Here is a 15637-nt window from a genome sequence, read left to right on the forward strand (position 1 = left end):
CTACCAAAGGCTAAATGACAACAGAGTGATTCCAGCTCCCCCAGATGTTTAGAGTGTCACCAGGTGAGCTGATGATCAGCAAGATGGGAAGGATGGACGGGTGTCTGAGTACAATAATACATTTCAATATTTAAAGGTAATGTCAATATTTAAGTAATGTGGTTCTCTTTCAGACACCTTGTATGGTACTCACTGGATATTCCATCTGACTCCACCTTAAAGCTGGAGTTGTTGTCCCCTGAGACACTATCGCCCTCTGCACCCACGCCTCGTCCCCGGGGGCCCATGGTGGAGTTTCGCCGTTGCTCGTGGATCTCGTCTGAGATCATCTCCAGGTTCCTGAGAGCAGTCTTATACTTGCCTTTGGCCTGAGACAACTTGGCCTGCCTCTCATCCACATTCTTCTTCAGGTTCTGGAAGGGAGACGATCAGTCAGAGAGGACGGTGATGACGAAGATCGTGGACAACAGATGGAGAACAATGCTACAAGACTGCATGGATACTCTATGATTGGACTGCCTCAGATATGGATAAGCGACAGGTGGCCCTCCATGAACAACAACAGCTTCAGTGCTCTTTTTCATGTATTGTTCAAGTAACAAAACTCTACTGGAGAGATCAAATACCATTCTTCCAAAAGGTATTCTCTCAGTTGGGGTTGATGTGAGATCTCGGGCCACATGTATTAACGGTGCATACGATGTTCATCAAAGGTCACAAGGTGCACAAAAAGGGCATGTAGACTAGGGATGTTTATTTCAGGCAAACATACTATTTGAAAGTCACTGTGAACTATTCGAAGATTCTCTGAATATGCAAGAATCACGACTCATCCCTAGTGTAGAATGATGTAGTGAAGAGAAAGCAGATAAATCACTCTGATGGTTTTTGAATTATTGACAGTTAGATGGCAACCCTAATAAAGAAAACACACACACTTTGTGACATGGAAACTCTGCTGTGGAAAAATATTGAGTGTTGAGTGTTGGACCCTACTGAGCATATGGTTTAACAAAAGAGAAGTGAATTATGCTGCAGGGATATTTTCATGTATCGACACTTGGTCTCCATTGGAATCCACTGCAAGCTGACTACAGGTGCTGTCTTCAAAAATGCTTTGTGTTGCATCACACCCAAACTGACTGTGACAATGCTAACAGTTGCAATTTCTGTTTGAGTCTGCAAAAAATTACTTTCTGATGACAGCTGATAGCACAAAGACTACCTAGCATGCACAAAACGTGGGGCTGGGGTCTAGCACGGCTATATAAACATTGGCAACAAGATCAGTATCATAACCTTCAGGAGGGTTAAGAGAGAAGTAAATCAAAGCTGAGCAGCTGTCACATACCTCCAGCTGCAGATAGTACTTTGCCTTCATCTCAAAGTAGGGCCTGTAGAGGAGGAGGAGGTCAGGACGGAAAGAAAACAGGCAAGATTAGATCAGAAGGAAAAATACGAACCAGCATCCCATATCATCACATCTGTCATGTGTACACTGTGTCTAAAGTCTAGTATGGTAAAACAGAGGATTAAAACCCAAGACCAATGATCAAGCAGACAAACCAGAGAGACAGAGGTCTGTTCAAGGTTTAATGCAGAAAAATTCTCCACTGTTACCAGACCACTCTATATAATCTGTGTACACATGACCAATGGCAGTCCAGCGGGCTGAGGGGATGAGATTAGTGGGTTAGCGAGGTATGCTGAGCCTAAAACCGGGGTTTTTCACTGTCACGAAGTCACCAATACTGAGGCTGCAAACATAACTTGGTCAAGAGGAGTTTGTATTCAGTGCTTAACTCAGCTGTAAACAGCACCTCCGTCTTTTCACTATTGATATTCTCTATGAGCGACGTAGATTCTCAGCTGAGGGAAAAAGTTATAGACAAACTTATTGAGCCATACATTAGTGATGCCACAAACCGAGGTTGTGCAGTTACAGTAGTGCAAACTGTAGCATCGGATTGTCATGGAAACCTACAGCATTCAGTTGGTGAGCAGATAATCTGTAATGTTAACACACACACTAAAAAATGTTCTGTTTGTCCTGTTTGTGACTCTTCATGAATAATATCTAGAAATGTTTTTTTTAAGTTTTCTTATGTCTCATGTTGGGCTCCACCAAATTGGTGAGGACTACATGTTTCTCTGTCTTTTGAACAAAGGTAAATGGTCTGTATTTGAGTAGTTGAAATAACTAGAAAGGAGCTCTACAAAGTGCTTTACATGACATCCTCATTCACCCATTCACACATCATTCATACAGGAGGAATCTAAGTTGGAGGAGACTATTCTTTCATACTCATTCACACGCTGAAGCCATGGAGCCAGGAGCAAGTTGGGGTTCAGTGTCTTGCCCAAGGACACTTCAACATGTTGACCCATAGGAGCTGGGGATCGAACCCCCGACCTTCTGATTGCGGGATGACCCAACTCTACCACTGAGCCACAGCCGCTCCTTCTCTGAACTCAGTTTCCCAGAGGCCTTTACATAGGTTCACACATATGTGCTAAACACACCTCTGGACCCCGATTTACAGCCACCATTGGCCAATGTGGGACACATGACGCTACAACCTCAGGTCAACAAAGGAGCAACCGGATTCCTCCAACCTGCAACCAGGACAGCAAGGACAAAGAACCACAACCTTCTTCCAGCCTGGTTCATCAACAGGCTGAGAAAGCAGCACACCTTCTTCTTCCCGTTTGAGGACTGCTAACAAACTGTATACATGGCTAAGCAATGGTTTAACCTTGATAATGTATTGGTTTGCTCATACTGAGTCCTGCATGCAACTAAGCATCCTTTCCTAACCTGGTACCTTTATCCTACAGTTTACAATAGGCCTTGACTGAGAGACAAAGCTAAAATAACAGCTACAGCACTTAGCTTTCCTTTGTCTACCTCTGACCCACACACCAGGGGGTCTGGTGGCCATTTTGTAGGGAGTCACCATTTGGTTCTCCCACCTTTTTGTAGTCCTCCATATTACATTGTTTCATATTACATTCCTTTGCCTATTCACATGTACACACCACCGCGCACGCACACACACACTGTGTTATGTTTTATTATTATGTTTTAATACACGTGCTACCTTCTGTGTATACAGAAGCTAGCTGTCAATTTCTACCAACATAACTGCTCTGGATGGCATTACTCTGGCCTCCAGCTCCACTGTGAGGAATCTGGGAGTCTTATTTGATCAGGATTTGTCCTTTAACTCCCACATTAAACAGATTTCTAGAACTGCCTTTTTCCATCTACCTAATATTGCTAAAATGAGGCCCATATGATGCAGAAAAATTAGTCCATGCATTTGTCACTTCTAGGTTGGACTATTGCAACTCCTTATTATCAGGCTGCCCCAATAAGTCCTTAAAGACTCTCCAGCTGGTCCAGAACGTTGCTGCTCGTGTACTGACGAGAACTAAGAGAAGAGACCATATTTCTCCTGTACTGGCTTCTCTTCACTGACTTCCAGTAAAATCTAGAATAGAGTTTAAAATCCTTCTCCTTACCTACAAAGCTCTTAAGGGTCAGGCTCCATCATATCTTAAAGAGCTCATAGTACTGTACTACCCTACTAGAGCACTGCGCTCCCAGAATGCAGGCCTACTGGTGGTTCCTAAAGTCCTTAAAAGGAGTGATGGAGCCAGAGCTTTCAGCTATCAGGCTCCTCTCCTGTGGAATCTCCTTCCAGTTTGGGTTCTACATTTAAGAGGCTTAGACTGCCAGGGGACTCCTATGATGCACTGGGCTCCTCTATCCTCCTCTTCCTCTCCATCATTATGTCTCATGTCCGCTTAATGTCTGCCACTAACTTGCTATCTTCCCTGGGACCTTTCTGTGCTTTTCTCATCTCTCAGGTTCCTGTGGATCCTGGTCCTGGTCCTGCTGCTGTGGTTCTCTGGCTTCATGAATCACTGCTGTGGATCGTCGGCCACTCGTCATATTTTTCAACATTACCATATTGCTGATGCAAATTTTTTTAGTCACACTCTTATTGCTAGTGCTATAGTCACTGCTAGCATGTTGGTTGCTGTTTGTGTTGTCCTTCTCTCTCTCTGTCTCTCTCTCCCTCTCTGTCCAAACCTCCACCCAACACAGACCCTGACAGAAAGCCCCCCCTCTGAGCCTGGTTCTGCCTGTTCTGCCAGATTTCTTCCTGTTAAAGGGGAGTTCTTCCTGCCACTGTTTCCTAATATAATATCTGATGCTGCTCATGTGGGGATTCTTGAATCCTTAATGTTGAATTCCTGAATCGTTGGGTTTGGTCTAGACCTGCTCTTTATGGAAAGAGTCTTGAGATAATGCTGTTATGAATTGGCGCTCTATAAATAAAGATTGATTGATTGAATGTGGTAATTTTGGATTTAGTTATTAAGTTAATTATTAATCAATAATCATTACATTACATAACATTTCACCATGTACAGTGTGCACTTATTTAGAAGGAATCTAGTAGCTCCTTTGTATTCTACCCCTCCATTTTCAATACCAGACACATTTACTAGGTTACGTTTACTAAAACCTTAGTTGAACAGTGTCTTTCTACAGCAGAAAACAAAACAACTTTTGGATGCATTGGAAATTAGATCAGCCTTGAGAAATATTGAGAAGAAATTCAGAATATTGCACAAGGGAATTCCTGGTGTGTGGAGTTTTTATTCATTATATTTGCATTTTATATTTGCATTTCAAAAGTGCCACCTGGAACATTACTAATACTGAGATTTCAGTAAGGCAGTCACATTTCCTGAATTTTGTTTGAAACAAGTTTCACTGCCAGTTTAAGCTAAAACAAGAAGAGCAACCTAAACCCTCCATACTTTAAAATAAAAATTACACAGATGTAAGTTAAAGATAAACACATCAAACCTCATCAGAGTTGAACAACTGTTTTAACCTGCTTGGGAACCAGAAACTACACTGTCTAGCAAAACAAACACTTTTTCACTTGTGGTGGAAGGACAGAGACTGATTTCTGTTGCTGGAAAGATTCATTATTCTGGATCTCAAGGGTTTTACAGTCAACCCTCAAATGTGTGTAAGTGTGACTTTAGGACTACAATAGATAACATTATGTTGGTGGGGACTTTATATCTTTGAACTCAACAAGTTGGCTAGCATCACCCATTAGTCAGTCATGCACTGACAGTCTAGTTTAGAAGCTCTGCAGCTTGGCATTTAGCTGTGCGCACATCTGTCAAACACTATTACTGTCCAAATATAAAATCAGACTGGAAACTAGAGCTTGCTGAAAATACTACTGTGTGCCTGTATTATAGCTCTATCCAGTGTTCAAAATAGCCTTCTGTTTAGGCCTGGTTTTGAGTCAAAATTATTAGTTTAACTTTGAATTGAAAGTTTCCAGTCTGAGCTTTGTTGGAAGTATGTGTTATGAACACTAAAAGTCACTATTATTCAAGAAGTAATATTTTCACAAAAAAAATGATAATTGTAAAAGAAGAGTGCAAAACATAATGAAAGTTGCAATTTTACAAGAAGTCATAATATTTCAATAATAAAGTTCTCATATGAAAATATGGTTATGTTAATGCACAACAGTTGAAAGCAAATAAAATTGCGACTTATATATGCAACTCAAATATTTCAGCTCTGTTCTCTAAATCACGTTTTCTTTGTAAAAGTGGCCCTAAAACTCCAAGCAAGTTTTACAAGTTATAACTGTTATCATCCACCAATATGGCTACCGGAATGCATGCTAAGCCATTTGTACGTTCTTTCTTTCTCTCTCTGACACGACATTATTCATTTGTTCATCTCGATATGCTTGTTAGCAGCAGACTGAGGCTCTTACTTGGACTTGTTGATGGTACGTTTTAGTTTTTTCTCCAGCTGCTTCATGCGGCTGATTGCTTCTGTATGTTTGGCTGCTGTCTCCTTGTGCACCAGTTCACTTCTTGTCTTGATGTGCTCCGCCTCCATCACCTGCCGCAGCCAATCAGAACTTCCTGTCACTATCTTTAGTAGCCCTTTAAGTGTTCAATGAACTTAGAATCTTTTCATCAATAAGTAGGCAGGAAAACCAAGCGGTTGCACATACTTTCCCATAAATAGAAGGCTACAAGTTTAAATTCTACACCAGCCATGTGTTAATTCAAACAATGTCATCTAGATACAACCACAAGTTTTATACTACTACTACTACTAATAATAATAATAATAATAATAATGATAATAATAATAATGATGATAATGTTCTCCTGTTTCAGGTGTCAGCTCCCCCTCTTCCCCTTCCTCACCTTCTGGGTGGCATGGTTAAGCATCTCCTGCCAGGCAGAGTCAAACTGCCGGTTATCCTCCTCCAAGAGCCTCTGCTCGGCCAAGGAGATGGTCTCCTTCGCTGCCCGCAAGACCTCAGTGGCTCTCTGGAAGTCCTGGGTGGCCTTCTGGGCCTCCAGCTGGGCCTGGAAGAGAGAGAGATCATCTATTATCAAAACCATCACATGGATTTTAGTCACTTTGGCCAGCAGGAGACATGTAGTCAAATTAATCCATGCATTTGTCACTTCTAGGTTGGACTATTGCAACTCCTTATTATCAGGCTGCCCCAGTAAGTCCTTAAAGACTCTCCAGCTGGTCCAGAACACTGCTGCTCGTGTACTGACGAGAACTAAGAGAAGAGACCATATTTCTCCTGTACTGGCTTCTCTTCATTGGCTTCCAGTAAAATCTAGAATAGAGTTTAAAATCCTTTTCGTCACATACAAGGTTCTTAAGGGTCAGGCTCCATCATATCTTAAAGAACTCATAGTACCATACTACCCCACTAGAGCACTGTGCTCCCAGAATGCAGGCCTACTGGTGGTTCCTAAAGTCCTTAAAAGGAGTGATGGAGCCAGAGCTTTCAGCTATCAGGCTCCTCTCCTGTGGAACCTCCTTCCAGTTTGGGTTCGGGGGGCAGACACACTCTCTACATTTAAGAGAAGACTAAAAACCTTCCTTAGTGATAAAGCAACTTGATTTCTTAAGGGTAATATTATCCAAAGATATTATGTAGCTTTAAAGTCATTTCAGTATGTCCTTGGTACCACACTTTCTCTGTCCAAATCAAAACATTGTCTCCATGTTTAAGTGTATGTAAAATCAAAATCATAAATGTAAAAACTGATTTGCATTGATTTAAAGGAAAAGAGTCAAAGGTTTGTATTAAAATGTTTCTATATTGATCCTTAAAACTTTTCAGAACAGACAAACTTTACCTAAAACAGAGATGTCAGTGCAGTTGTCATAAACTGATTTCAGAGGAATCACAACACAAAACTGGACACATCATCGAAGCTTGTTTTGCTAAATCTCACTAAACATCTTACTGCTGTACATTCCTTGAAATAAATATGGCAATAAACAACAGACACATTTCTTTCACAAAAACAATTTGCATTTAGAGAGAATACTGTACAACCTAGACATTTGACTCACAATCCACCCAGAGGCTGAACACCAAGCATTGAAAAACAGTGCAGTCCAAACAAGTTTGGGGGTCCAGAGGAGGGGGAAGGTACTAGAGCCTTATGAAATATCTACCTTATGACATTTGCTAATATTTTACAGTCGAATTAAATATTTAATTGCACAATAATGCAGCAAAAATACTAGTTCTGACTTCCTTCACATAATACTAATGCATGCCAAGTACTAATACATGACCAATAATGTATATAATCCAGAATGGACAGGCAAACCTGCAATCCTGTCTTCCTCGCCACATTGTTACCAGCGCGCTGACAGTATTTGATACTTGTCCTGGACAGTGTGTTCCTTTTCAGGTCCACAACAAGCTTTTGGAGACCTTTAAAGGTATACTTGGGTTCGGGGAGGTAGGTGATGTTCAAACAAAAAACCACAAATGCAGTTTCTAGCAACCTCATCTTAACCTTGAGGACAGTCCCGATCTTGGTCTGTGATCCATGAGTTCTCACTGTGGTCTCCTTAATCTTGATCTCTAGATGCTTCATGGTGTAAGACCATGTTAACTTTCTAAAGCAAGGGAACAGGGTCTGAAGGGAACCATCTTTAGTAAAAAATCTTTCCTAAATATAACATGAAATACACACAATATACAGGTTGAGAAAGTTCCTCCTGTTCATACTGGCTTTGAGGTGACCCCTTCAAACTGTAACACGACTGCACTGTAAGACATAGAGGACAAAGTCCACAGACCTCATTCAAAACTTCAGGTGAAGATAAAATGAAAAGCATGCAAGCAAAATCATGTGGCTATCTTCCAAATTTTCAGTGTTTTAGTCTCCTCTGTTTTTGAGCGTGTTTCCTGACTCAGCTGTGGTGGATGGAACTGCTGCCAGAACACATTTTGAGATCACAGTTTTTATAAGACTAAGAATATATTCTTACATGGCTGCCATTATGCTGTCTAGTGCTTTACCCCTCAGCCCTCTCTTTATGAATATCAGGGTTTACCTCTATCACAAAGTCTTTGGAGCACCACTCAGTGTAGAGCATACGTTAATCAATGGCCATGGCTGGATAAACACCAAGTATATAACAATTAAATGGTCATTTTGAAGAGTTTTGTTTGGTTAGGCTTTACAGAAAGGGGCAAGGGGATATCTCAAAGTGTAAATGTAAGACAGCTCAACCACCCTAAAATGCTGTTAAAAATTAGATAGATTGAACATAAATCATCACCATTACCATGACAGAGCATCATCTATAGCAAAGAAGAAGACCATAATTGTCTGGAGGAACCACATAACTACCAAACCTGAGATGAAATTCTCTTTTTTCCTCACACACCTCCACCTTATTGTCACTGGCTGAGCCCCTCGAAATTACTTTTCCCAACTTGTCTCACATGAGAAATAAAACTTATCCACATACCTCTGGAGGGAAAAGATAGTAGCACAAATTTCATGACGCATTGATATTAACATATATGGCTTTATATCAGCATGGCTAGAGCAGCATGGTGGTGTGGTGGTTAGCACTGTTGCCTCACAGTTCCGGGTTCAAATCCAGGTTGGAACCTGGGGTCTTTCTGTGTGGAGTTCACATGTTCTCACTGTGCTTGCATGGGTTTTCTCCAGGTACTCCGGCTTCCTCCCAAAATATCCCATGTCCGAAAGACATGCAGGTTAGGCTAATTGGTACCTCTAAATTGCCCGTAGGTGTGAGTATGAGCATGAATGGTTGTCTGTCTCTGTGTGTTGGCCCTGTGATCGGCTGGCGACCAGGCCAGGTTAGCTGGGATTGGCTCCAGCCTCACCGCAACCCTGAAGCAATATAGATAATGGATGGATGGATTAACACGGCTTGTGAGTGCTAGCTACCTAATATTTACATTAACATTAATTAACAGAAGTTGCTTACTGGCAGATAAACTAGAGAACAGCTCTTTTGTATCTTTATCTTCCCTAACTTTGACTGTTTTGTTTGGTTTTACATACCTTCACAGTGTAGAGAGCTCTGGAGTTCCATGACAAATCCTCTGACCTGAGAGAGAAAATGGCATCCTGTGTAACGGTCCTGGCTGTTGTTTGGCCTGTTCCCAGAGGATGAGGCTTCCATTTTTAACAAAACATACCTACTTCATGTCATCTCAGCATGATTTAGCCTAGTAAGTGTACACATCCTTCAAGATTGAGAAAGTTCTACAAGACTGTAATGTGGTTGAAAGGGAAACATAAATGAATTGTATAGTTTACACTAAATGCATATTTGTAAATTGAACAACCCCCCCAAATCCCATTTTTCAGTGTGTATACCACTAGTACAGTGCTGTGAAAAAGTATTTGCCCCCTTACAGATTTCTTCTGTTTTTGCTTTATTATCACACTTGCATGTTTCAGATCATCAAACAAATTTTAATATCAGACATAGATAACCTGAGTAAACACAAAAAGCAGTTTTTGAGGTTTTGAGTTTTTTTATTAAGGCAAAAAGCTATCCAAACCAACCTGGCCCTATGTGAAAAAGTAATTGCCCCCTCCTTGCTAAATCATGAATTAACTGTGATTAACCACATTTTTGAAAGTTGAGTTCAATTTCACTAGCCACACCCAGGCCTGATTACTGCCAGAGCTGTAGAATCAAGAAATCACTTAAATAGACAACATGAAGTAGGCTGAAAGATCTCAAAATGCAACACATCATGCCCCGATCTAAAGCAATTCAAGAACAGACAAGAAAAGTCATTGACATCTATCAGTCTGGAAAGGGTTACAAAGCCATTTCTAAGGCTTTGGGACTCCAGCAAACAACAGTGAGAGCCATTATCCCCGAATGGAGAAAACATGGAGCAGTGGTGAACCTTCCCAGGACTACCGGCCTACCAAAATTACTCCAAGAGTACATTGACGACTCATCCAGGAGGTCACAAAAGAACCCCAAACAACATCTAAAGCACTGCAGGCCTCACTTGCCTCAGTTAAAGTCAGTGTCCATGATTCAACAATAAGAAAGAGACTGGGCAAAAATGGCCTCCATGGGAGAGTTCCAAGGTGAAAACCACTGCTGACCAAAAAGAACACAAAGGCACATCTCACACTTGCTAAAAAACATCTTGATGATCCCCCACACTTATATATTCTGTGGACTGACGAGACAAAAGTGGAACTTTTTGGAAGGTGTGTGTCCCGTTAGATCTGGCATAAAACTAACACAGCATTTCAGAAAAAGAACATCATACCGACAGTCAAACATGGTGGTGGTAGTGTGATGGTCTGGGGCTGCTTTGCTGCTTCAGGACCTGGACAACTTGCCGTAATTGATGGAACCATGAATTCTGCTCTCTACCAGAAAATCCTGAAGGAGAATGTCCGGCCATCAGTTCGTGACCTTAAGCACAAGTGCACTTGGGTTATGCAGCAGGACAATGATCCGAAGCACACCAGCAAGTCCACCTCCGAATAGCTCAAAAAAACCAAAGTGAAGGTTTTGGAGTGACCTAGTCAAAGTCCGGACTAGAATCCAATTGAGATGCTGTGGCATGACCTTAAACAGGCCATTCATGCTCGAAAGCCCTCCAATGTGGCTGAATTAAGACAATTCTGCAAAGAAGAGTGGGCCAAAATTCCCCCACAGCGATGTGAAAGACTCATTGCCAGTTATTGCAAACGCTTGATTGCAGTTGTTGCCGCCAAGGGTGGCACAATCAGTTATTAGGTTTAGGGGGCAATTACTTTTTCACATAGGGCCAGGTTGGTTTGGATAGCTTTTTTCCCTTAATAAATGAAATCATCATTTAAAAACTGCTTTTTGTGTTTACTCAGGTTATCTTTGTCTGATATTAAAATTGGTTTGATGATCTGAAACATGTACGTATGACAAAAAAGCAAAAACAGAAGAAATCTGTAAGGGGCAAATACTTTTTCACAGCACTGTAAGTGGTTTCATAAGTACCACTACTACTAACATTTTCACAATCTTTATATGAAGAAATACTTGCTGAATTCTATAAGATGATTAACAAGTGATGTCTTGTTTCTCCCTCCCACAAAATCTGTTTCTCAGAACATAGAAAATATGCCAGTTACACGACATATTAGACTTTTTACCAATAGAAATATCAGCAAAATGTGGAGAATGGAGGCACGAGTTAGGTCCCACCACTTTTGCCAGACACTGTTGTATCCTTCTGTGAACCGTTTTTTCTATTAAAAAACTCCAGTCGTGTATTTGGGGACACTTTAGCCAACAATTAATAAGACATTAAGGATATAATCTAAAAGATTTTCATTTAAATAAATATCTGTTAAGTCACAGAAGTCAGAAGGAGAAGAAAGAAAAAGGGGAATGAGCCTATGGCCCACTGATAAAAGCCATTATGCTTATATTTGACTGGACTGAGTATGAAACACTTAATGACATTTAAATTAAAAAGACAAGCACAGAAAGTGGTGACACTCAGTCAGACAGGGACAGACATTAGGCTTTAAACAGCTGCTCCCTCCTGTTATTAGTTACAGATAGTTAGAAACTTGACAGGAGATCCAATATGTGGGATAAAATGCAAATCCCTGTAAAATTTGCTGAATATTCGATCAAATGTTGATTCTACTGATCCAGTTTGTGCCAAATGAGTTACTGTACAAACATTGCTGTCTGTTTGTGTTGCTCTCTCTATTGCCTCTCTAAGGCAAGTTGATCCACAGATCCAGCATCTTCCATCAGCTCTCTCGATCTCTAGCCTGCAGATGCTCTAATGTCACCACATGCTTAATGTAATTTAATTATCAATGGTCAACAACATGCCAACACAGCAAGACACAAACAATATCTGCCTTGTTGCCGTCACGTGTTTAGCTTTGTAGTCCACACTGCCTAAATGCACATGCTTACTTGCTTACTTGGGTCTCTTTCTAATTAAAGAGTTTGGTCTAGACCTGCTCTTTATGTAAAGCGCCTTGAGATAACGCTGTTATGAATTGGCGCTATATAGATAAAGATTGATTGACTGATTAATCATTACATGCCTTTAAAGTCAAAACACCTCTGACAATGTTGAGCTGACATGGTAAATGGTCTGTATTTGTATAGCGCCTTTCTAGTTATTTCAACTACTCAAAGCGCTTTTACATGACATCCTCATTCACCCATTCACACATTATTCATACAGGAGGGATCTACTTTGGAGGAGACTATTCTTTCATACTCATTCACACTCTGAAGCCATGCTTCAGGAGCAAGTTAGGGTTCAGTGTCTTGCCCAAGGACACTTCAACATGTTGACCCATAGGAGCTGGGGATCGAACCCCCGACCTTCTGATTGAGGGACGACCCACTCTAATGTCAAACATTATATTTTTGCTCTACTTGTGATAAAAATTTGAGAAAAGCAAATAGTAAAAGTTGTCTCTTCATTTTTCATCCCTCCAACAATTATAGCCTCACAGAGCCGCTGGTGCTGCAGAGTTTCAGTCTTGTTTTTCCTTCCTACCTCCTCCCCCTCCTCTTCTCTTGCCATGTTGCCCACAAAAAACCCATCCTACACATACTGTCTTCATTAGTCCCAACCCCAGCCTCCCTTATTCTGTCAGCACATACATCAAACACTCTGCTTGGTCTGCTCCAGTCAAAAAGGAAGAAAATATCAGACTGTTCTTATTTCTTCCTCCTCTAGTGGCAAGTTAATGTCTTCCCAGTAGTACTTTCTAGTTTAAAATTCCATCATTTAACAGACTTCATCCAAAAAACTATTTTTCAGTTTGTTCACCAAATCGTTTAGCTTAAACTGTTGACCAGTGTGCTTTTTGCATATTGGGGGGGTAAGTAAGTGAGTAAATACAGAGGGAATAGGAGGACTTTTTACTTAAAAGTCTGTCAAATCAAGTGAGTTTCTTTCAAAGTTACAGTCTGCTGAATCTTCATATTAGGATCAGAGGATCAGAGGACTGGAAGAGGAAAACTATGAGAATCCTCCACATACTGGGATTTTATGGGACTCATTCCAACTAAACAGTCATCACACCCAAACAATATTGATAATCAGCTGTGTACTATAATATAGTTAAATGTTGTACTAACAATGCATCCAAAATGTGTATATTTTGTTGTTTCTGTACAGTTAATATGTGAATATTTTGTTTAATAAAATAGTTAATAATCAAGGTTATTTTCAAAATTAATTTAATTACTTGTTAAGTGTTTATTGGGTTGCCTAATCACAATACCTTTATCACAAGAAATACCTAAGAAATTATTCTTCCATCTGCAAACTTACTCCATGCTTGCTTCATCCCTCATCCAAATCATGTACATTCTGATCTTGACTTACTCAGCCTTACTGTATTTCAATTTTTGGTCTCTCACCAGGCTCCAGCTACCTTGCAGACACACAGTGTAGTGCTGCAGTATGAGTGGGCTGTTCGTTTCAATCAGCTTTTGTCATCACATTGATGAGGGTGTTGAATTAGAATTTAATATGACGATAGAATGTTTCAGGCCTTCTCAAATAAAGTTACTCTCTCCTCATTGAGAGTGAACAGAATATGTCAACCTGACCTCCACAGACGTGGCTTCTCCTGTATTGTTTTGTGAAGCAGATAGACAGAATGCACCAGACAGACCTTGATTGTAGTGCTTTTGTTGTGCAAAACATATTCTGAAGTTTGATTATAGATACACGCCTTGCAACCAGCATCCAACTGTTAGATTACCATAACATCACTACAGGAACGTGCTATCTGTGACGCACGAACCTAAACAGTTAATCAGAAATGGTTACGTACGTTATGATATCCAACAAGCATTTAAACATGAGATGTTTGGAAACAGAACAGAAACGGGACAGGACACACCAGAGGGACACACACACCAGAGGGAGCTCCTCTGACCGGCCCTTCGGGGTCCGTCATGAGCCAAGCGCTGCGAGTACTTTACCTGTGACCAGAATAAACTGCTTGTGAGACCAGACTGAAAACCTCCGTTGAGTTCTTGAGCTGCCAATATAAGAACCGGACGAAAAAGATCTAACAAGGGGACACTGAGTCATCCACCTTCAAAGACGTTAATGCTCCATATACAAAACCAGTATTCACTGCTCCTCTGCCCAATCATCTGACCATCCCACTAAAAGAACAAGGACAAATGATTTGACAAAAATGCTAACATTGAAGAACTTGACTTTGTACTGCATTAGCAACGAGACACACAACAACAAAAACACTCACATATTCTGACTGCCTTAATTCCATCTCCAGTCTTGAGTCTTGGGAAGTGAGGTGGAATAAAAAGTGAGTCTAATGCATATATAATTACCTTCTGTTGAAGGTTTAACTCCAGATCCCACTGGAGTCAGCACTTAAAAAAGTGTCTTTGAAACGACATGTACTCAAGTGATCACTCCACAAACGTCTTTGTCTTGTCAGGATGACGAAGCAAAAACGTCATCCTTGTCATTCTCGTCGTTGACTTGAGTTGAGGTCATCTGTAAGTGCATCTCTTTTTTCCTTTTTTGGACCACCTCTAGAGCCTGCATCTGGGATATCAACAGGGAAAGAGTGGCTTGGTTTGGTTCACTGCAGCTTTAATTGTGTCCACACAAAGTGCATTTGAGAGGAGTCCTTTTTGCTCACCAGTCAAACAAGCTGTCATGACAGCATGGAATCAAGTAATTTCTGTGGAGTCACCACAATAACAAGTGAATTATGACATGAAGATTGCTGCTGTTGATCATTGCATAAGTCACAATGTACCCAAGCTTGATATTTGATGAAATTTGCTGAGCCACTTTCTGATGTGACCAGACAGCAAACCTACCTACCATCCTATTCATTATTGATTAATCTGTGAATGATTCTCAACTCAGCTTGATTTATCAGTTGGTCTTTTAAGTGTCCCTTTTAAGCTAAGGTTGGCTCAGGCCTTGGCCCAGCCCCTAGTTATGCTGCTATAGGCTTAGACTGCCAGGGAAATCCCCATGATGATTTTTCCCTTTGGATCATATCTACTTACGCTTATTCAAGATATGCCAGTATCTCATTCTTTTGCTTCATTTCTTTTCATACTTCTGGGCTACCTCCTGGGCTTCTGGATCATTTGCAGGTCACACAGACATTCGTTGTGTTGTGTCATTTGGCTTTTTATCTCCTTACTACAGTTTAGGAGGTTTTAGATGAAGGCAGGGTCCCCACACTGACTTGGACA

General features: G+C 40.8%; 1 protein-coding gene across 1 annotated transcript in view; it reads right to left on the bottom strand.

The window, feature by feature from the left end:
• Window positions 1-15637, bottom strand: part of sh3bp5b (SH3-domain binding protein 5b (BTK-associated)) — a 54168-nt gene that overhangs the window by 4035 nt on the left and 34496 nt on the right. The window contains exons 4-7 of the mRNA XM_070836016.1: window positions 6274-6438; window positions 5829-5959; window positions 1352-1394; window positions 194-413 (exon numbers count right to left, since the gene is read on the bottom strand). Of these exons, the coding sequence (XP_070692117.1) occupies window positions 194-413; window positions 1352-1394; window positions 5829-5959; window positions 6274-6438 (559 nt within the window). The remainder of the gene's footprint in view (window positions 1-193; window positions 414-1351; window positions 1395-5828; window positions 5960-6273; window positions 6439-15637) is intronic.

This window comes from Pempheris klunzingeri, chromosome 8 (assembly GCF_042242105.1).
Source record: "Pempheris klunzingeri isolate RE-2024b chromosome 8, fPemKlu1.hap1, whole genome shotgun sequence".
NCBI classification, from domain to species: domain Eukaryota; kingdom Metazoa; phylum Chordata; class Actinopteri; order Acropomatiformes; family Pempheridae; genus Pempheris; species Pempheris klunzingeri.